Here is a 21,831-nt window from a genome sequence, read left to right as displayed (position 1 = left end):
TTTCCCTTCCAGCCTAGCAGGTAGTGCAGACAAACCTTGAGGATGAACGGCCAATCTGGAGATCATTATCAGAAAGAATGCGGTTCTGCTTTCCCGATTCGTATTTAAAAATTTAAGCTTCAGCAGCCTCTAACTTCTCATGATCATTGTCAGACTGTACAGTAAACAGCACCAACATTAGCCTTTTGTTTCTGCTGTTGAGATTCCTGTTCCGCTGCTGTATCATTTCTTAGCTATAAATCTGGGTGTGTCAAGGGTTATGGTCACTTACTAGTCAATGCTGGTCTCAACACTGACAACACTTACAGCATTCAAAAGTGACAAAGCCACAGGTAACTACGATTCCTAGTTACACATTTTTCTCCACTGAGAAATTCTCTGAAATCTCTTTATCCAACTCTTGAGTGATCAAGCTAAATTGCTGTGTTTTTCAGGCATCCGTTTAAACACAAAGCCAGCAATTAACTGCCTTGGTTTACTTTCAGTCCTTTGAATATCCTGCACAGCTGAGTTACAAAGGCCAAAATCAAATTAAAATGCAAATAATGTTTATTATTATTATGACAAGAAAAACATAGAATTACACAGTCAAACTCAAAGTAACTGAATTTTATGGTCTATGTCACTTATATGCATAACCCTAATGTATCTTAGATAATAATAATACTTGAAGTACCATGACTCAGGAAAATAATCTGAACTCCACATAACTTGTGTATACATTTGTATGTTCCATAGTTGGGTGTGGAGCTCAATACTGAAACAAAACCATGCTGACCAGCACTTCATTCAGTTACCTGTTTTCCTCTTTACCACATTTGAAGAAATAAAATTATGAATCAGATGCTATTAGCTTTGTTAGCTTTAATTACCTAGTAAATGACATGTTTAGCTTAAATGCTTTGTCTTGACCTTCTCTTAAGGGACAAGCACCTTTTTATCCACACATCTGTATCATCTGCACCTTCACAGGGAAATGTTGGAGTCTTCTACTCTCAAAAATTATCATCTGTGTACTAATGAAACAGACTTTTGCCTTTCCTGTCTGGTACAAGTATTTCAATATGGTTATATCCTCTTGTTTTGTGCAGTGCCTCAATGCCTCCAACTGTAAATATGAACAAAATAAGCTAAAGATACAGCTCTTGACAAATAGCTAAACCACTAACTGTTGCTGAGAACTGAAGATATCCTTCCAATAGGTCAAAACGATCCGTACACAACTAGACACCAGGTGCAACAAAACTTCAGATGAGAACCTCTGTTCTCTTCCTTTCTTCCCTCTCACTGAAAAAAACAGAATCTAGAGTTTTGCTGTCATGAAAAAATAAAAAAAAATTGAAAGGAGCACTCTAAGTTCCCTTTACGAACCACTAATAATTTTACAAATGCCAAACTGATATGTTACTGTAATGAAAACATACCTGGAACTCCTGTTCAGCTACCAAAAAGTGTTTTAAATGTTTAAAAAAAGATATTTCTAATATATATTTTTGACATATTTTCAAGTGTTTCAGTCAGAAGTTAAGTTCAAACAGAAAATGTTTTACATGTATTTTAGCAATGAAATGGTTAAGATTGTGTTCTACGGTGAACTGGCCACTGGCTGCCGCAAGAGGAGAGCTCCAAAGAGGAGATATAAGGACTCCCTGAAACAATAACTCAGCCTTGGCCATATTGACCACCATCAGTGGTCCACCCTGGCCTCCAATCGGGAGATTTGGATACACACCATACATAACGCTACTGCCTCCTTTGAGAGCACATGTAGAATCAATCTTGAGGAGAAAAAACAGTGCAGAAAGAACCGTGCCTCGACTATACCACCCAAGGAGACCTTCTGCTGTGCTTTTTGCAACCGGTCTTGCCTATCCCGCATTGGCCTTTTCAGCCATCAGTGCGCTGCAGTAAGCGTGGGTAAAGCCCTTCCCAAATCTTCGTCCGCAAAGCCAAGCCATGATGATGATGGGTTACAAAAGTAATATGAAAGTACCCAAGTCATCTAAACACCTCTAAGAAACTTTCTCATCAAATTCAAGATGGAAAACTGGCTGAAAGGAAAAGGGGATGTCTCCTTTATGAATCATGTAAGTTCAAAGATTATTTCAGCATCATGATTTACTTGAAAAAATAAAGACATTTGTTCCTTTTAGAAAAAACCTACAACCCAAGTTAAGCTTCACAGACCTGACCTCAGAAACACTGTGTGCAAGAGCTATAACATTAAACTTTAAAGATGTTCTGAGCACTTCTATACCACACTGATCTAGATGAATTTAAAAAAAAACAATGTAATGGACATGTCTGAAACTACTGTTGATTAAAGTAACACTTGGCACTGCATTCCTTATGAAGTTGAGCTAGCAAGTATATACAATGTCCTTAAAAATAAATTAAGGATCTGAACACTTGTACATTCAGCTCCATGCCCTAAACCAACAGCTAGAGCATTTTTTTGGTTTAAATTATTTCTGAAGCTTCTTATCCCTCTTCATCAACTTCAGAATAAAGGTCCTCCCATTCTGTAAGAACAGTTAGCATTCCATAAACACTGATAAAACACTGTGATGGAAGAAAACCAGCATTCAACAGAATGTTTCTTCAATTCTTGACCACCATCTGTGATCTAAAAGCTGTAATTTCTCAGGCTGGAAAGTAATTAAGCTGCTTGGCCTATACTTCTGTTGTCTAAAGATGTCTAAGACAATTCAGAAACATGTTTAGATGATCATATCGACTACCCTGGCAAATGCAGATATAAATTGTTTGAAGTTTTATAAACTACTTATATTCAGAGCAAATAAATTATTCTGCTAAAAGACTAATTAAGAATACAGTCTTGATGAAGAGGCATCAGCATTTGTTCCATTATCTCTTGATTTACCCAGGAAATACCTAACAAAATATTAATGAACTTGTCTTAGCATAGCACTGCATGTTAGTCACTCCATTTCATCTCCCTGATGTAAAATCCCTAATGAAAACGATAAACTTGCCTTTCACAATTCCTTGGAAAAGATGTATTATTGATAACCATGAGTACATGACTGCAACAACAATTCAAAATATTACCACAGGAATGTGAAGTAAACTAAGAAAACAATTCAGTAATGTTTCCTTCAGCTAGTTAACGCCATCAGTTATGTAAGAACTTGATGCTGAGCTGACCTGTATTTGCATGGCCAGCTTTTGGTAGTTGGGGGCTACAGAGGTGGCTTCTGTGAGAAGATGCCAGAAGCTTCCCCCACATCCAACAGAGCCAATGCCAGCCAGCTCCAAGACAGACCTGCTGCTGACCAGGCAGAAGCCCACCAGCTCCAGGGGTAGCATCTCTGTGATAACCTATTGAAGAAAGGCGGAAAAACGTGCTGCACACCAGCAGCTGGGGGAGAGGAATGAGAACACATGAGAGCAACAGCTCTGCAGACACTCTCCTCCACTTGAAGGAGGGGCAGGAGGGAGGTGCTCCAGGCACTGGAGCAGAGATTCACCTGTAGCCAGTGGTGAAGACCGTGGTGAGGCAGGCTGTGCCGCTGCAGCCCGTGGAGGTCCATGGTGAAGCAGATCCACCTGCAGCCCATGGAGGACCCCATGCCAGAGCAGGTGGATGTGTCCAGAGGGGGCTGGGACCCCACGGGAAGCCTGCACTGGAGCAGGGTCCTGGCAGGACCTGTGGACCTACAGAGAGAGTACCCTATAGGTAATTACCTTTTATATAGTCACAGTACCATTATAAGGAACACGCCCTGACTGCACACTGTTAATCGTATCCTTTACGCACTACAGTCAACAGTTAAATAGCAGCCTATACAAATAACACATGGCAACCAAAGTGTCAATATGTAACACTCAGCTACAGTTCACAAGCTCTTACAATAAGCTTATTGCATCTGAAAAAAAGAAGTTCTGCTTTCCCCAGATCTGAACAAAATAAATTGTTTTCACCAGAACCTACACTACAGCTGATGGTTCTATCCCACTTTTTCTGTAAACTTATCGTAACCCTGAAAGCAAAACCCCCAAGCACCATCACAACTCAAAATGACTTTAGAACCACAAAATGGTAGTTAGATTGTACGAGGAATTTTATACTATTTATCCTTACTTTTGAGGCACAATTTCTTATTCTGCTCAGAGAATTACAAGCAACATGTTTGTCTTCTCTGCGTAGGTTTTGCATAGGTTTCTCATACTTAAAAGCTTGCAATCATAGTGGTTAATTGCCAGATTTCAGCCACCTCTCTCACCTCCCTTTCAGTGGGCGTGAAAGGGTTTACTTGTAATATATATTGCTACTGACTGGATTTCATCTTGTTCTCCTGGATTCTCAGCAGCAATTCCCAAGTTAGAGGCTTCCCCAGAAAGCACGTCAAAGGATTCCCACCCACACACTGAATATCTAACAGGCCCTGACCCATTTTCTCCTTATTAAAGCAGCACTACATATTTTAGAATTTAAAAATAATAAACAGAGAAGCTAAACGAATGCAAGAATTGCAGTTGGAACTCAACCATCTTCAGATTTCAGTTCTGACAAAATCACTACAAAGAAGCAAAGGGACACATTTAAAATATGAACATCAAATGTATTTTTCCTCTGTGTTCTCACTCAGTGACTTATGGCTCCAGCCGTCTTTCAGCTAAGTACAAGGAGAACTTCATTTATTAGTTCTGAATATAGAAAAATCCCCTAATTTAGCCATACTTATTTCCTCTTTCAACCATTTCTTTGGGCATATTTCTGCAACTTGAGCTTTAATAATCTTGTAACTCAGTGGCTTAAGATACGGAATGCTTAAAAAAACCAAAGCCTCACAGAGGCTATATGGAACCATATGATTTTAGTAAGATGATTAATGTTACCTAACCAGAATAGACAATAGCAATCAAGACTGAGTACTTAGAGTTGAAGTTTGTTATGGTAGGACAGACTACTGCAAATAGTGCTGCAGGACTCAAGATCCCTCATGCAGCTGATATGCTGGAACGCATTAACATCCCCATTACACAACTAAACAGGCAAAATACTCTGTTTTGAGCAGAAGCAAAATGGCAACAGAAAATTCAGCTTATATAGTCTTTCACTTTGCCCACTGCATTCACACTTGCAGACGTGGTGGGAATCCAGTTTTACTGGTTACAGTTGTATAACAGCCAGTTTTCCCCGTCCTGTGCCATCACCTCCAACGGAAGTGAAGCGCTTCAAGTCAAACTTCCTCTCCCAAAACAGAAGAGGTAAAAAAAAAAAAAAAGTAGAACAGAAGAACAATGAATGTTACACTTGTGTGCTGCAGTCCTTCAGCCAATTCGGTCTGCAGCCATGCCTCAGAGGGGACAGCCCCACGTGCCTCTCGGCTGGCAGCTGCGTGCTGCCGCTGCCACTTTTAAGATAGCACAACTACTTCTGTTGCTCCCTGGTGAACCAGGGAACTATTTCACCTGACAGTAGACCTGACCAGATAGGAGATGTCAACTGGATGCATTCCCTGCATGTTTCATGCCAACAGATTTCAACACTGATAAAGTGACATTGAAGTATCTTTTTCTAACACAGTGAAGAAAATAGACAATAAAACTCTTTAATATCAGATCAACCATCTTTTAACAAATACTGAAAGAAAAAATTCCATTTATGAAAACTCCATATCTCATAAGTAAATCCTCTATACTTACAACTGATTGAAAAATACACCTTAGCTTTACCTTCTCTTTATAAATTATATACCTCCTCCCTCCCCCTTTTGCTTTAACAGTCCTTTATGCAATGGACTTCCCAGGGAAAGTAGACTATTAATGAGCACGTATACAATAGATGAATATTCGTTTATCTTAATTTTCAACATACACTATTACGAAAAAAGGTATTTACCTTCCAAAAAAGGACCCGCCTCTTCTTTCCCATAAGAAAGACGGGAGATGAGGGAAACACCAAAACCCATAAGAATACTGCCCTATCTTATAACACAAATTCAAGAAGCATGCAGTCATCTTTCAGTGATGATGTTATTTAGGAATCCACTTCATTCTAAGGATAACCTGAACGCATAAAGGTGGAGTCCAATCTCATCTGGAGACCAAGTAAACAAGTTCAGATGATTTTAGGAACAAAAATAGGTACTAGGACACCTCCTTTCTTTATAAAGCCATACTAGGTTACATCAACTGTAATACTATATTGATTAAAGCTCGTCTTTTCACAGACACAAGCAAGCAGGGAATTAACAATGTCAATCACTGGCAATCAACAGCTTGGAAAATATCTTCGTCTATCTGGAAAATAAACATCCTTCACACGCAGGCTTGCATAAGACACTTCACGGATAAACACATTGAGTCAGAGGACTGTTCATCATCATCTTATGTGGTACGAGTGTTTTTGAAAATCTGTATTAGGTAAGACTAGCTTTAATTTGGTCTACGTATATTTTTTTCCTACAGCACAAAGAACATAAGACTTTACAACTCCCACGACATCTGGTGGATCATGTTTACAGGCTTACTCTAAAAGCAAATGGACTTTCCTTGCCAATATTCTCCACACCTTTCTGTCAAAAGGGCATTCTCTGGAGAAATCACCACTGAGAAAGGAATTCCAAATTTGTGAGCATACAGTGCATGTCACTTCAGGCCAAACAACTGAAAACGTAGAATATCCTGAAGTGACCTTACAGCGCAGGATGACGAGAACCTGCGCTGTGCTTTCTTGTCACATTCTTGCATTTTTCCCCACTGGGTCTCTGACAGCAACACTTGAAGGAATGCGCAGTTTAGCTTTTTCTCTTCGAAAAGATGAGGACCACCTTCCACACTGCATCAACAGCACTGCTGTCCTCCAGCTCCTTTTGATGTGGGGAAACAGGACTGCACAACCACTTGTTTATCTGCCCCTTCCAGTTTTCTTCTTACCTGGAACTATGTGCTTTTCCTCATGTAAAAGCTCTCAGTGTTGTCAACACGACAGCAAGTGTCCTTCCCTTCCTACTTTCTCTAAATTTCTTAAGTATTAGTTATTTAATACTATTTAATTTTGTACCTACATATTTTTACTTCTTGGTCAAATTTAAACAATGGCACTTTCTGAAAAGCTCACGTTCAACTCTACACATTGCACACTTCGGGCTGTTTCTTGAATAAAGGAGTAAGAACTTTGTATAACTAAAAAACCCTAAAAAAATTGCACTTCGCAATTGCTAATTTAGGAAATTTAGCACTCAAAAGAAAGTTGAAGCATGAGCTTTACACAGAAATAGTAGCTTCTTAAATTGTTTAATAGTTTCTGAAGCAAGTGGCAAAATATTTAGCAAATCTAATACTAAATTACAATTATTTTTTGGTTTTTAAAATTTTAAATATTCATAAGCCATATTTAAATTATCTCACTATTTAAAAGTATATTATCTCATCATTTTATTGGAATATTTACCACGAAGGGTATGTTTTTGTACAACTCTACTGTCAGAACCATCACAAAGCAAGCAGAGCACATGCATCTTTTTAAAAGCAATTTTAAAATATAAAATTGGCTGCTTGATGCATACTCAAAATTAACAGAGCACAGAATATGCATTTATCTCCAAAAACCTCAGAGAAACTTGCACACAAATACTCATAAAGAAGTGGCATTGGATCTCCTAGTTAACAGGGTACATACTGTATATAATGCTATTCTACAATAAGCCATTAAAACCATATATTAAAAAGATAAAACCTGATACAATTAATAAAGTATCTACCTGATCTCAGCTGTATTTAAGACAAGAGATGACAACTTACGGGTACGATTCTGAAAGCTGCTGAGCTATTTTATAAGCCGTGGGGTCCCTATCCAGTGCGTACACCGTAACGTCGCTGGCTTTCTCCAGAAGAGCTGTAGTGTGACCACCGGCTCCAAATGTCATGTCAAGGAATTGCTGTTGAGTGAAGAAGACAAACACCTTCACCTTAGAACACCATGAACTGATTGTTGATTTAAAGCTGCTTTTGCTAATCTCCCCGATAGGCTGGAGGAGAACATACCGTTCAATATTGTCACAATGCTTCTTGGGTACTATTTTCCTATTTCGTGCAGAACTGCAATCGTGTCAGAGTAATCTTTAGAGGTTGTGACCTTCCCCCTCAGGGTTCCTTCCAGAAAGAAAGGACGACCATTTGGAACAAACAGCCGCAGCTTTACACTATTCCCATTTCTTCACATTGTGCGTTCAGGAGAAAGCCACTTGTCTGACTGCTTTGTTTGGACTTGTCATCTTGATGGGTGCAAAGACATATATGACATGGGACTACAGGAAATATCAGCCCATCTGCTTTGTAAGAATGCATCTGAAAGGAAGGCTGATGTATTGTGTATCAATTCAGAAAAGACACTATCACAGTTTTATACCACAGATCAAAGTGTGATGGCAGCACAGACACACAGATATCCTGACTGGGACTAACCGAACTAGCACATTAAACGTGAGACGCAGGACCACTGATTGCGGGTTCACAGTGCAAGGACAAAGCTATGTGTTTAGATTACTGAGACAGCTGAAGCCCAGTCCTGCTGGACCATCTCCTCTGCCATCACTACATGGTCAATTAGACGCACAACAGCATAGGAACACTCACCTTACCAGCAATCCAACGCAACAGCTGATGTGACATGCTCTAGGGGCTTGAGTTAAACCTTTTGGTAAAACACAGGTATAGTTCCTTGCTTCTGTGGAATACTTACTGCCCACGAACACATACCCTGTCTGGGTTCTCTGGACACCCAAAGTAAGACTGGAAGATTTTTAGTTCCATCCTCTCCAGTCTTCTGAACTACAACTGATGACACATTTGAGGAATCTTGACTGTGTGGTTCATTAATATTCAGCCTGTATAAGGGGTTTATCAGACTTAAAGTTTATCACATTTAAAATTACTGAAAGTAGAGGCAGATTGTGAGCAAAGGTGAGACTGTTAAGCAAAGTAACAAATAAGTATTCTTGAATGAAAACACAGGATCTTCAAAAATTAATTTGGAAAAAAGACAGTATTAAATATTGCTTGAATAGCAATATTGTCTGGATGCATTCTTGGCCAAAAAGGTCCCTAATTCATCTTTCCATATTCTGCCTTTCCAACTTGAAAGGACCTCCTCTGTAGTGTGAAGGCATTGGTGCAAGAAAGGAACAAAGGATCAGATTTACGTAATGCTTTCTAGAGATCACCGAAGAATTTGGACTTTAGAAAATTAACAGATGGGCAAAAATAAGCAAATTATTAAAACGTATTGCTAAAACATACCATTTTCTGGAATTTTGCATCACTAGTGAGTTTAAGCAGAATAAAATTATTCCATTTTTTTTATTTTAAGAAGATGAATAGCTGCTTCTAGTGCTTCTTTGTACCTTTTCTTGAGTCTTCCTGCCAACATTGTAGGTCCGTTTTGGGAAAAGCAAGGTTGAGGTTTTCAAGAATTTTAGCGCTGGTCTCAAATAAGAACATTTCTTTGTCCTTTTTTTAAAATAAAACAAAGCAACCAAACCCAATCCAGATTATGTTACTCATGTTGATTAAACCTATTTTTTCCAAGAGGAATTACAATGTAGTTTAGATTGGTTTCAATTGCAGAACAAGTGCAATCCTAAATGACACTTGAGACTGCTGTGTCTGCGTGAGTGCATTTCTGAGTGGGTTAAGCCTATGCAAGAAATAAAGTGGTTTTAGTTTTCTACTGTTCCTTCACATGTTTCTGTAGGAAAGTCCCTTTGGAAAAGTAAAATAAATGTGAAAGGTCTGTTTATTGTTTTCGTATATTACTTTTGATAAGGATTAAAATGGAAATAACTTGAAGACCTTATAAATAAACCAAAAATTAATACTAGCAGTGCAAAGGAGAGAAGAGAAAGGATACAGATACTTGGAGCATGACATAGTAACAAGTTCTCAATATTGTGACAGCAACTAAAAGCTTTAGTTAAGAATTCATGCGAGCATTCCCTGTGAATAAACACATGCTCACCAAGTTATATTGCCCTTCTGAAAGAACCAACACAAACCAGCCAAACCTTTAAGCAACACAAAACAACTGTAACAGGATCTTTACATGGGGAGCACTGCACAAAAGAGGACACAGCTCTGATTTGAGTAGAAGTGAATGCAGGACTGAATATACAGCGCTGGATAAAATACCGCATCGCCAGCATTACTGGGACAGGCTAAAGTATTTTTACCATCCTAGCAAACCTAAATAAGGCTACATTAAGTATATTTAGCATAGGTTTTTAACGTACAGACCTTCCATAGATAAACCTTTGAACTGCACAGATGCCTATGTCTAAACTAGCAAGCAAGAACTCCTACAGATGCCTCATAATCCAGCTGCTCCACTCAAAAGCAACACTTTGCATCCAGATGTGGAAAAAAGCAACTATCAGCTTCAGTTATCAAATAATTCTGTTATCAACAGAACCATTTTGGAGCATTGATCAGATTTGAAATTAATCACTACACTATACTGCTTCATAACATACTTTTTATATACTCCATCTTTCATGCCTGAAATAAATGAAAGATGCTTCCTCTTTCTCTCTTGCCTAGTAGTTTTTAATCAAATAAAATTAAATGACATTTTATCCTCCTGGTCCTATAAATACTGGGAAAGATTATTACACGAATTCCTCCTGCAGTGACTCACCACTCCCGTGTTAAGTTATGATATCCCCACCAGAGTGCCCCTCAGGAATTTTATAATCAGTTTGTGACTGTACGTTTTAGAAACCATTTGGCTCTTTCATGACATACAGATAGCAACAAACAAAAACTATATAGCCTTCATTTTACAACTAGCTCTTAGTTATAGAGATACAAAGAGTTCATCTTCCTCATTTTGGGATACAAGCCTTTTCACTGACAAGCTACCTCCTAATAAATACTTTTTAAGCACTTCATTTTACTATGACTGAAGTCATCCAAAACACCACGTAGGATTATGTTCGGCATCTAAGAAAGTTTACTCCGCAATATCCGTTAGCCTTTGCAATTATTTTTCCTTTACTGCGTAAGAAAGAGATCGCAGAACATATCATGTTTGAGTTTCGATGTTGTATATGTTTTTCATGCAAAATACGTTAGATTTTCCTTAATTTGTAAAATACAAGTTCTCACTTGTTCCAGTAATTTCTAGTCTCTGCTTGTTTCTTTTCCAAAGGCAAGTACTTCATCACATTCTTTAAGTAATTAGATCCTTCAGACATACAACTTTATTTTCTGCTCCTAACCTTAATTCTGAATATTCAAGGATTTCATGGCAATTGGCTGGTCTTTCACAAAAAGTTTTTTCTTTCTGCTGCAACTCTGACAAATTGTACAACATACCCAAGCCATACCGAGTTGGAATATAGTGTACGAAGTCCTACACCAAACACCTCCTGTTCTGGCTAATGGTATTTCATGAGCAGTCTCTCTCTTTGCTATCACTGACTGTATGACAGACTTCTGCTGATTACCTTTTGCTCTAGACAAACCGCGTCTCACCTTGTTCACACTCCTGTTGTACCAGAGGATGGTTATTATGTTACGATTAACTATACACAAAAGGCATTCTACATGGCTCTTTCCATAGACAACATGAATTTCTTCTGAAAACAGAGCACCTGTTATTTCCATCCAAAACAACCTTGTTCTGCATAATTACTCTTCAGCCTCCAGCCCCCTTTAACCACTTTTTTCTATTAAAAAAAAAAATCTATATTGGTAATGAGCATCCTCTCTGCCATCAGCAAGTGTTATCACCTCAACATTTTAACCCCAAGTTCAGTGATTTAAAACATGAAATGGAAAATAAAAGATAATGAACCTTCCTGGGAAAACGCAGTTCTTTCCTCCAGCCCTCTGGTTCACACTTGCTCGGAAGACCTAACGCAGTCACAGAAAGGGACAACCATACGATTATTGCCTCTGATGCTCTAGTGGCATACTGTTGGAATTTCCCCCCTTCTTGTCCGCAGGGGTTCTTAAGTGGCAGTCCTTCAAGTACAGCAGAATAACGTACTGGACAGAACATTCTGCAGCACCCTTCAGAGCACATTTGTTGGAGTATCTTCCTCTCAAATTAAATGCTCGTAAGACCCATCAACCACAGCACGAGCGAATCACTCAGAGGGTAATGAAGCAGCCATCACTGCAATAGCACTGGAATAAAAAAAATCACCGCAATAGCACAGTAGGCCAGTCACGGAAAGCCAAACTGCTACCACGTATGCATGACCTCTGTACAATGCAGAGGGAACTCAACTTTGCCCTTTGCAATACATCTATCAAAAATGGCTCACATGTAGTTTTACAAGTACATTTTTAAGAGGAAAATGCTACTCACTAGTAAATGAAAAGAAAAGAATCTTGCTTAATGAGTTGCATCTTTTAGCCCATAGGAAGGACATAGATCCTAGCATGCAATAAAGCAAGCCAAGAGCAGTGCTCTTTTCAGAATCAAAAACAACATTAACACAAAGCTTAAAAAGAAAAATTAACTTGGGAAAGCTACACACTTTGAAGTACCATATCAAGATTAGGTATGAACATAATATTTTAACAGTGCCTGATGGAGGAGTTTCCACCCAAACCTGGGCTGCACAAATGATAAATGAGAATCAAAGAACTCTCCTGTCAGGAGCAGAGAAAGGAAATAAATCCACAATCCCTGTTGCCACAGTTGAGAGCTCAGCCCCAGAGCCAACAGTTCATTAGCCTCTTCTGGAAGAAAAATCAGGAGTTAGAAAAAAATTACAATTACTATCATTTCAGTGCTTACATAACATAATGGGTTTTAAAGTAAAGGGCACCCTTTCCATTTTTTACAGGCTTGAAACAAAAAAATACCAGAATGCCGATCTATTTGAAACAAAGTTTGCAAAGAAAAAGAGAAGAACAACTACGCAGCATCCACACTATGCCACCTGACTTTTCAGCTCATTAGAAAAATAGAAAATGCCTGGTATTTACTGCCTGAAGAAAGAAGAATAAAATGGAGAAAGACTCTTATGCAACTGAGACATCAAACATCAAAGTAACAATGATTTTTCCTGACAGGTTCTTATACTGGATGTTCTAACAAAAACACATTCACAGAAACAAACGGTTATGTGAAGAGAACAATGGTACATTTCTACAACACCAAAGCCACCACACGCTAGTGTATTGTAGGCAATCACGACTAGGTTACAGCGCTTCTCTTTGCTTCCACTGAGAAAGATCAGTGGAATGACAAGCCAACATTTGTCACAATAATACAATTTCCATGTTTTCAATGAGTGCTGGTGTTTTCCTGTAAATTCAAAAAAGGTCACAGTACTAGCATGCTTGTACTTTGAACCAAGTTGTTACGGCTAACAATAAATATTTAATTTATTACTGCATTGCCAGGCGCTGTTGGAAGGTATCTAAGTACTTACTTTTATTTCATTTGTATCTATTCCATCGCTTTGGGTGGAAAAAAAAATCCCAGGACCAAAAGAGTAATATCATAAACAAAATAACACATTGCAAGACGTGTTTTGCTTCTTCATTCTCCTGATGTTTCTGTGATGAGTCATGTTCTCTAAACTTGTTGTCTGAATTTCCTTGTTATTCACAACAGAATTGTTCATTGACACAATATAACTTTTTTCCACTCTGCTTTATTTTTCAAATATCAGCTCTAAGTGCATTGAAGTATAAATATATCTGACCTCTTGTACAAACATCTTGAATTTGCCACAGCCTAACGTTTTAATACACTCAACTGTTTCATACACACATAAGATTAACTGTATTAATGACAAAACTAGCTTTCTAAGTCAAGGATAATGATACTAATGCATTCGGTCCAAACTAACTTACCATCATCTCCAAAACCGAAGTTAATTCTCTTGTTTCACAAACACAAATCTATGTACACATACACATTCTATGCTGTACAACAAAAATTAATTCAGGTAGCAGAAGCTAGACAACCACGTACCACGGAGCTCTAAAAGTTAGTTTGCTTCACTGCCTTAACATGGCAAGGAGCTAGTTCCATATAAACCAATTAAGCTCTTTCCAGGACCGACGTGATTTAAAGCACTCCCATGCTACCAAAACCACACACTTGTTAGTAAATGTGATTTTTAATCCACAGAAAAGATAATTATTCTGAGGTGACATTATGCTCTAATTCAGATGTTCTCATAATAAACTGAATGAACAGGGAAAAAACCTGTTCTGCGCAGCAAAAGATTTTAGAAGGAAGCAAAGAAGTGTTGGGTTTGTGAGTTTTTTTTTCACACCGGTATCTGATGGAAACCTGGCTTGCTGCTGAAATTGTTCACCAACAGGACAAACAGTGCATTCCTCCTACCCTCTTTCTCCGCATTCGTTTCTCCTAAGCATGCACAACTCCAGCCTATTATCAAGATTTCCACAAACTGTTGATTTTGAATCTAATTACGGCAGCACAGATTATCCCGTACAGCACTCAGAAGACAACCATGTTAAAACTGTTGCTTTGATATGCTGAATACAGAAAAGGTGAACTAACCATATTTTTGTATTCTTTTGCAACATCTTCTATATTACAGAAAAAATTCTCCTAAACATTTATCCTGTGTTCAACATTCACACTTCTTACAGCACCTGCCTTTAATCCACTAGATATATTTTGTCAGTATTTTTTCTGCTAAAGCAGGCAATCACCATGTCATCTTGCCCATGTGGACTGTGATCTCTCAAAGAAATTTTAAGATTAGTTTTTGCAAAGTAAGGCAAGACTTCTAACATCAGCCTACAAGATGTTCTTTGAGGTACATGCAGAAAATCTTTGTTCTGCAGCTCATCGCTTTAAAAGCCACGTATCAACATCTGCTGGAGCAGTTCTGACAGATCATGCTTGTGGCCAAATATAATGGAAAAGAAAAAATGAAGTTTAGGACTATCTTTTCTTAGTACTCATCCTGAACAGTACAGTCCAAAAAATGATCAGTAACCAGTAGGAAACTGAACTTTAATTTTATAATAAAAGGTACTATTACGGTGTAACTGTCAGAGAAAAAGGAAGACATTTCAGATCTCTTGCCATGGAGCTAAATCCCTTTACATTTTGAGCCATTATTTTGCATTTTAAGCTATTCTTACAACGATTTCTGCACAAATTAGGATGGTCATTGTGCCCAGCAAATTAAAGAATATAGAACCAAAGGAACTTTGAACTATTTTCTTTCGGTCACTGTGAACATAAGCTAAGAAAGAATAAAAATTAAAAGCGTTTCTTTAAACACTTATTGAAATTACCATTTACAAACACACCAACCAAAGCTATTAATTGCAGTGCCACTGCAAAGTCACACGCAGGTAAAGTCACTTACACCAGCTCAGTTACACAGAACAATCCAAAATGTCGGTGTTGACTTTGAAACATCTTATTACAGTAACAAACAATCTATTTAAGAGAGACTAATGGAAGTAGGATCACTTTTCGTCTGAAAGACATATGGAGTCTTTTTCCTGTCAACTGAAGTTCATGGCTGGACTCAATTTACAACTCTGGTCAGACTAACATGCTTAAAAACCTACAGTGTGGAGAAATCTCACAGATGCTCTCTGATCATCAGAAAATTATTACATAACTTTGCAACATTATAAATAATTATTGATAACAGCCCTTCCACCAATTGTACTATTATATGAAAATAACTTAATGTACACGTACGCTCAATTTGGTTTTGAGCATACCACAGTAAAAAATAAAAAACCCACAAAAAACTAACCACCAACCCCCAAAAAATTCCATGGCATTCCCCAGAAGAAAAAATTCTTCTTGAAAAATAATGCATTTTTATTGCTCACCTTTGGCTGAAGTGTAAATACAACAGCATAAATTGTACACAGCTACCAACTCAACTACATTATGAATGAAAGTTGTTAAGAAAAGTAACTTACCTCCAACATCAAAAAAATCTACTCATCCAAACTCTTCCAACAGTCTTCTCTTTGTAGTATTATTTCACACAATATTACCTACTCTAAGTAATGGACATTTCAAAAAAGTTACACATTTAAGTACATTTCCAATATATTATTCTTTAAGAGGAAGTTGAAAGGCAGTGATCTGAGAACAATCTCCCATTTGTTTTTAACATTATTCATGCAATAAGCTTATTAATATTTTTTCCAATAACCAGCTCAGCAACTTTTCTTCATCTCTGAGCTACTCCTTAATTTCATTCTTTGTAATTCATATCTGAACATATTAAAAATAGGTTTCTGAAACTCAGCATCCAAAGTTAAAAGCTTTAATTATATATGCAGAAACCTACAGTCACACAGCATTTCTGATCTCCTTGGAAAGGTTCACCCCCAAAGACCAGGGAGAACAATGTTTTCTACAAAAGTATAGAACAGAAGTTCCATTTCATAACAAAGGTTTAAGAAAACAAAACAAAAAACCCCGAGCTACAATATTCTACATACTTCCTTCCCAGACAAATCCCTACCACCACGGTGTTGGTAAAACTGCAAAGACACGATGCCCATTGAAACATGTGGAATTGAAGCCTCAGCCATAGCATGTGTTCAGAAAAGACCGCGATGTTTGTCCTTTGAAAGGACCACCTTGGTCCTTTCATTTTTCATCTCCGATTATTTCAGTTGTGCTATACTGAAGTGCTTTGGGGTGGTGTTATTTTAACACACTCTCCATGGAATTAAGCAGAAAATTTCCAATTATTAGGAAAGAATAATTCTATTCTTTAGGATACTGAAGCTCGGCTGACTTGCAAATGAATCATTATATACTCTATAGCTATTTCTCCTCACTCTTTTTAAAAATAACAATGTTTGTAAGGCTAAACGAGACTATTCATATTTCTCACTCAGGCTTAGTAACATTGTTCTCCACTGTATTACCTGTCTTTTGTCTCAAACACAGCAGCACTTAAGAACTGTGGGCTCGGGATAGGTCCAGAAAAACATGACACATTTCCAGTTTTTGGTTGGCATTAGTGAACCCAGGCTCCTTTACTGCAGCTCTCAGATCAGTATTTCTTTGAAAAGGTCACATCTGCCAACTGTTTGCTTCCTGCCCAGCATACGAACAGGGCAGTACAACCCTGGAACAGGATGCAGTGCACCAAGTTGCCAAAGGAAGCCCGTAATTTAGATGCTTTTCTATTTGCAGACAGTTGGGTTGAACGGATCAGAGGCAGAGTTTGAGCAACGTGCAAACACCAGCTCCTGCTAACCTCTCAAGCAGCATGTCTGAATCATGGGTCATCTACCGCCACCACCTGCAACTCCTTGAACACTTCCATCAGCGCTGCCTCCGGACAATCCTAAACATCCACTGGACTGACTACATGACTAATGTCGCTGTCCTTGAACAGGCAGAGGTCAGCAGTATCGAGGCCATGTTGCTGAAAACGCAGCTGTGCTGGGCAGGGCACGTCTCCAGGATGGCGGATCACCGCCTCCCTAAGATTGTGTTCTATGGTGAACGCATGGAGGCCGTGTTGCTGAAAACACAGCTGCGCTGGGCAGGACACGTCTCCAGGATGGTGGATCACCGCCTCCCTAAGACCGTGTTCTACAGTGAACTCCCCACCGGCTGCCGCAAGAGGAGAGCCCCAAAGAGGAGATATAAGGACTCCCTGAAACAATAACTCAGCCTAGGCCATATTGACCACCATCCCCCAGCCTTCAATTGGGAGATTTGGATACACACCATACAAAACACTGGTTCTACATGTGCTCTAAGGAGACAGCAGTCTTGAGGAGAAAAGACAATGCAGAAAGAACCGTGCCTCGACGGTACCACCCAAGGAGACCTTCCGCTGTGCTTTTTGCGCCCGGACCTGCCTATCCCGCATTGGCCTTTTCAGCCATCAGCGCGCTGGCAGTAAGCGTAGGTAAAGCCCTTCCCAAATCTTCATCCGCAAAGCCAAGCCATGATGATGATGATTGCCTCCTTCGGATACCTCAAGAAGGCAGACTATACGTTATCAACAGGGATGTTCTACTGAGAAGCACTGCAGAGCATATGCTTTCAAAGGGCTGTTTGAAGCGACACATCACTGTGCTGTAGAGTAGGATACTCTAAGAACCAAATGAATCCTGGTATCTCCAGACCTTGGCTGATGCTCTGTATCTTGTGCTGGATGCTAATTACGTCCTCTAATTGTGACTTATCAAAAGATCTAGCATGGCATGATTATTATGCTATTTTTGTGTATGTCATATTTCTGTACCACCTGGTTGATCAACCAGACCTTGTCCCAGTCATTTGAACATTGACTAGTACCCAGAAACGGGTATGTTAGTAGGGAGCTAAGTTTGAGTATCACAGAAATCAGGATTAGACCATCAGCCTTGCCTACAATGCTTTCTAGAGAGAGACATAACTGTGCTGGCAGAGATTCCCACTTCATATCATCAGAGCAGTCTTTACTAATACTGGTGTTGCCACACATCGAAGTTTATCCTTACAATTCATGAATGCAGTTACTGTTAAACAGCAGTAAGCATTTCTACACCTAAGTCTTACAACTGACAACATAAACCAACAATAAACCTACAAAACATAAAATAAATAAAAATATTTCCTGCAAATCACCTGGTCCCTACATATTGCAGCATCTTTTTTCAGGCATTTTATATCATTTTTAGCAGAAATAATCTCCACCTGAAGAGGGAAGAGGTCAAGCGCAAAGTAGCAAGAGAAGAAGAAACACTGCTACTGAGAATACAGGTTACAATGTCATCTTTTCATTAAATTATTAAAATATTTTTGGATCCTGGTAGAATTCAGCCATGTATTTAATAAATAAAAAACAGATATTATTTGAGAGTATTTTTTCATTTTACATTAAAATCTCAAAGTTATTTACCATGAAAGATGTTCTTAAACATACTATGAAAGTACAAAAGTATTTTTAACTGCAGTAGTTCTACGTATTGTCCAAAATCCCTGTGGAGTTGCTTATAAACCGAGTGATTGTCTCACAGTAGCTGAACATAGCCACTCAAACAAGCAAGAAACACATGGTACATTTTTCAGTCATTAGAAATGCAGTGCTACTAAACTTCACAGAGCAGAGAAGATTTAATGACCTCCAATACACTGTAACTGGAGATGCTCATATTCTCATCTAGTATGCAGGTACAATACACTAATACATAATTAAAGAACAGGCAGTTACTGATTTATATTTATGCGAGATCAGCTTTACAAAAAGGAACATACTTCAGACTCATGGGCAATTAAAACCAGATTAATTTCCTACCACAAATATGAGTTCAAACTCCTAGTGAGAACAGCATGACTTATCATTTACTTTAATACTCTATTACCATTAATAGCCCAATCAAAACAATACAGACTCTGAGAAAAGTCCTGCCATTCACCACTGGCAAGAATAATGTCATAAAAACCTTGTAGAACTCTACAGCTTCCACATAACCCACTGATTACAGAAAGCACCTACTCTGCCCTTCAGAACATATAATCAAACACCAGGAATTTCCAACCTCTTGTGGAAACTGCAGCTGGTTTGATAGTAGTATAAGACCTCTTAATCAGCAACATGTAATTAGAGTAATAAAGCATGTTTAAAGTGTCTGCAGTGTTGACATAAATCACTGAAAAAGAGCACACATCCACAATCTATAGTCTGAGCAAGTGTCCCTTTACTTCCTTTTTAAGGCAAAAACCATGCTCAGCTGTATATTACTTGTGTATTTTCATACACCATGCAGTTCTGGAAAACACCAAATACAATGGCGTGCCTAAGGCAAACAATTTTTCTTTTTTGGGGGAGGGGGATGCTATTTTTAAAAAAAGACTTTCAACTGTTAATTACAAGAAGAACAAACAAGTACATTAAAAACATCATAAACAGTATTTTATTGGAGTTGTTAAACCAATTGCTTGCATTTCAACATGACAGTATAGATGCTATCACAAGCCAAAAGCCGGAAAGAGGCAGCACAAACTCTTTATTTTGTGACAGTCTTTGTTTACAAAGTCCTACCTGCAACAGCATGGTATAAAAGGAGGTGCTGATTTGGCTCACTAGTTGTCACTGCCCAAAACAAGAAGTACAGAGAGACCACATCTAACTTACTTACACAGACTAGGTACATACAGCAGTCAAATCAACCCGTTCTAACAGTGTTAGTTTAACACACAGACAGGAGCAATGCTACTTGACGTGCTGCTGTCCATGTAAAAACTGTTTTAAAAATCCATTCAAATACACAGGAATTAAGACAGCTTTTATCAGAGGAAGAGAGATTGTAAATACAGAAAACTTTCTTGCTCCCCCTTGTCTGCTATCAATTGCCTGCAAACAAATCCTTTTCCTCAGTTTTGCTATAAGAATGCTTGTCTGCCATGGAATTGCCATTAGCAAAACTCATTTGCTTTATGAGCTGTACATGCGTACAATTCAGTTCTTTTCAAACAAATGTGTTATCTAACTTAAGACAAGATCAAGCAAATGAGTGAGACAGTAGGAAAGACCATACAGATAATAGTAACAATCCCACAGATTAGTAATCATCCCCCTCAGAGCAAAGCAATTAAACACGTTTATCTTCAGACAGTTTCATTTACCTCCAAAGGACTATTCATGGGTTTAATGTTACAAACATGCCTCGAGAGTTTAGCTCTCTCAGAATCAACTGGCACAACTAGATGGGGCTGTTAGTTTCATAGTTGGTAGCTTTATCCTGTATTTCTGTCCAAAAGTTAGTTACACAAGAAAAATTAGAAAGCCATTATAAGTTTGAATCCTCTCTCCCGTAAGCAGAATCTGAGCCACCAACCCCCCTTTGTGGATCTACCTCTCACCACACTCAGTCCTGCTGAGACCCTCCAGACACAAACACACCGTTACCCTTTCTTACTGCCTGCCGTCCTGTATGTAACCAACCTGACCTTCACTTCGATGGCACAGAGACACTCCAGGCACACTCTGGGATGTAAAATCACCTGAGGAGCGTTTCCCCAAACTGTATCCATCTGCAGGCATTTCATCACACCCTTCTGAGGAAAAACTGGTTTGAATTTTAAATGGAGTGCATCAGATTTCTTATCAGAAAACAAGCTTACAATTCACAGCTTCACTTTGGAACAATTTACAAGTAGTCGATTTACTCTGTCCCACATATATACTAAAGTACAGATTCATAAGTAAAATCATCACCAAGCACAAGTTATGGACTCCTAAGCTATCACCCTCAAAAAGAAGGGTCAAATGCTTCTGCTGCCTGAAGAGAACCGCAGTGGTAGCCCCATTGCCCAAATATCCGCTTTGGCAACCATTACTTCTATTCCCTCTTTGTAGCACATAGCAGGCAATGCCACTTTGGAGAAGCCTAAACAAAGACAGGGAGAGCTTGCTTGTCCTTAATAGCTAATCTCCTGCTTAGCCCCACTTCTTTGTGCGTTATCCAGAACAGTGCCAAGCCTGTGTACACACCTGACCTGAACACAACACCCTAGAAAGATGGGGTCTATTCCAACACCACGGACCACACAGGACAGGACAACTACTCTATCCAACAGATAATGTACTTCTAAAAAGTAATGTGAAACTACAGAGATCCTTTAGAAAGTCCAAGCAATGTGACACAGCTTCTACTGAAGAAACCAAGGAAAATGACTAGTTCTGAAACTTAACGTAAGAACAAGGGCTGCAAATCTCCACGCTCCAGTAACACAGAACATGTGCCTGCTTTGGCAAAGAGATAGCACTTATGGACACTGTAAATTTAAGTATCCTGTGAGGGACAGACCATTAAAGGCCCTTAACTAACAAGTAAGCACAAATACATTCTCCAGGTCTTATGCTC

At 38.7% G+C, this 21,831-nt stretch overlaps 1 protein-coding gene across 1 annotated transcript in view; it reads right to left on the bottom strand.

Moving 5' to 3' along the window:
* METTL15 (methyltransferase like 15) overlaps positions 1-21,831 on the bottom strand; it is a 77,523-nt gene that overhangs the window by 37,853 nt on the left and 17,839 nt on the right. The window contains exon 2 of the mRNA XM_010145677.1: positions 7,774-7,910. Within this exon, the coding sequence (XP_010143979.1) occupies positions 7,774-7,910 (137 nt within the window). The remainder of the gene's footprint in view (positions 1-7,773; positions 7,911-21,831) is intronic.

Source organism: Buceros rhinoceros, unplaced genomic scaffold (genome assembly GCF_000710305.1).
Source record: "Buceros rhinoceros silvestris isolate BGI_N320 unplaced genomic scaffold, ASM71030v1 scaffold6041, whole genome shotgun sequence".
Lineage (NCBI taxonomy): Eukaryota > Metazoa > Chordata > Aves > Bucerotiformes > Bucerotidae > Buceros > Buceros rhinoceros.
Note: the sequence above shows the minus strand (reverse complement) of the source record. Positions and strands in the feature narration are given on the sequence as shown.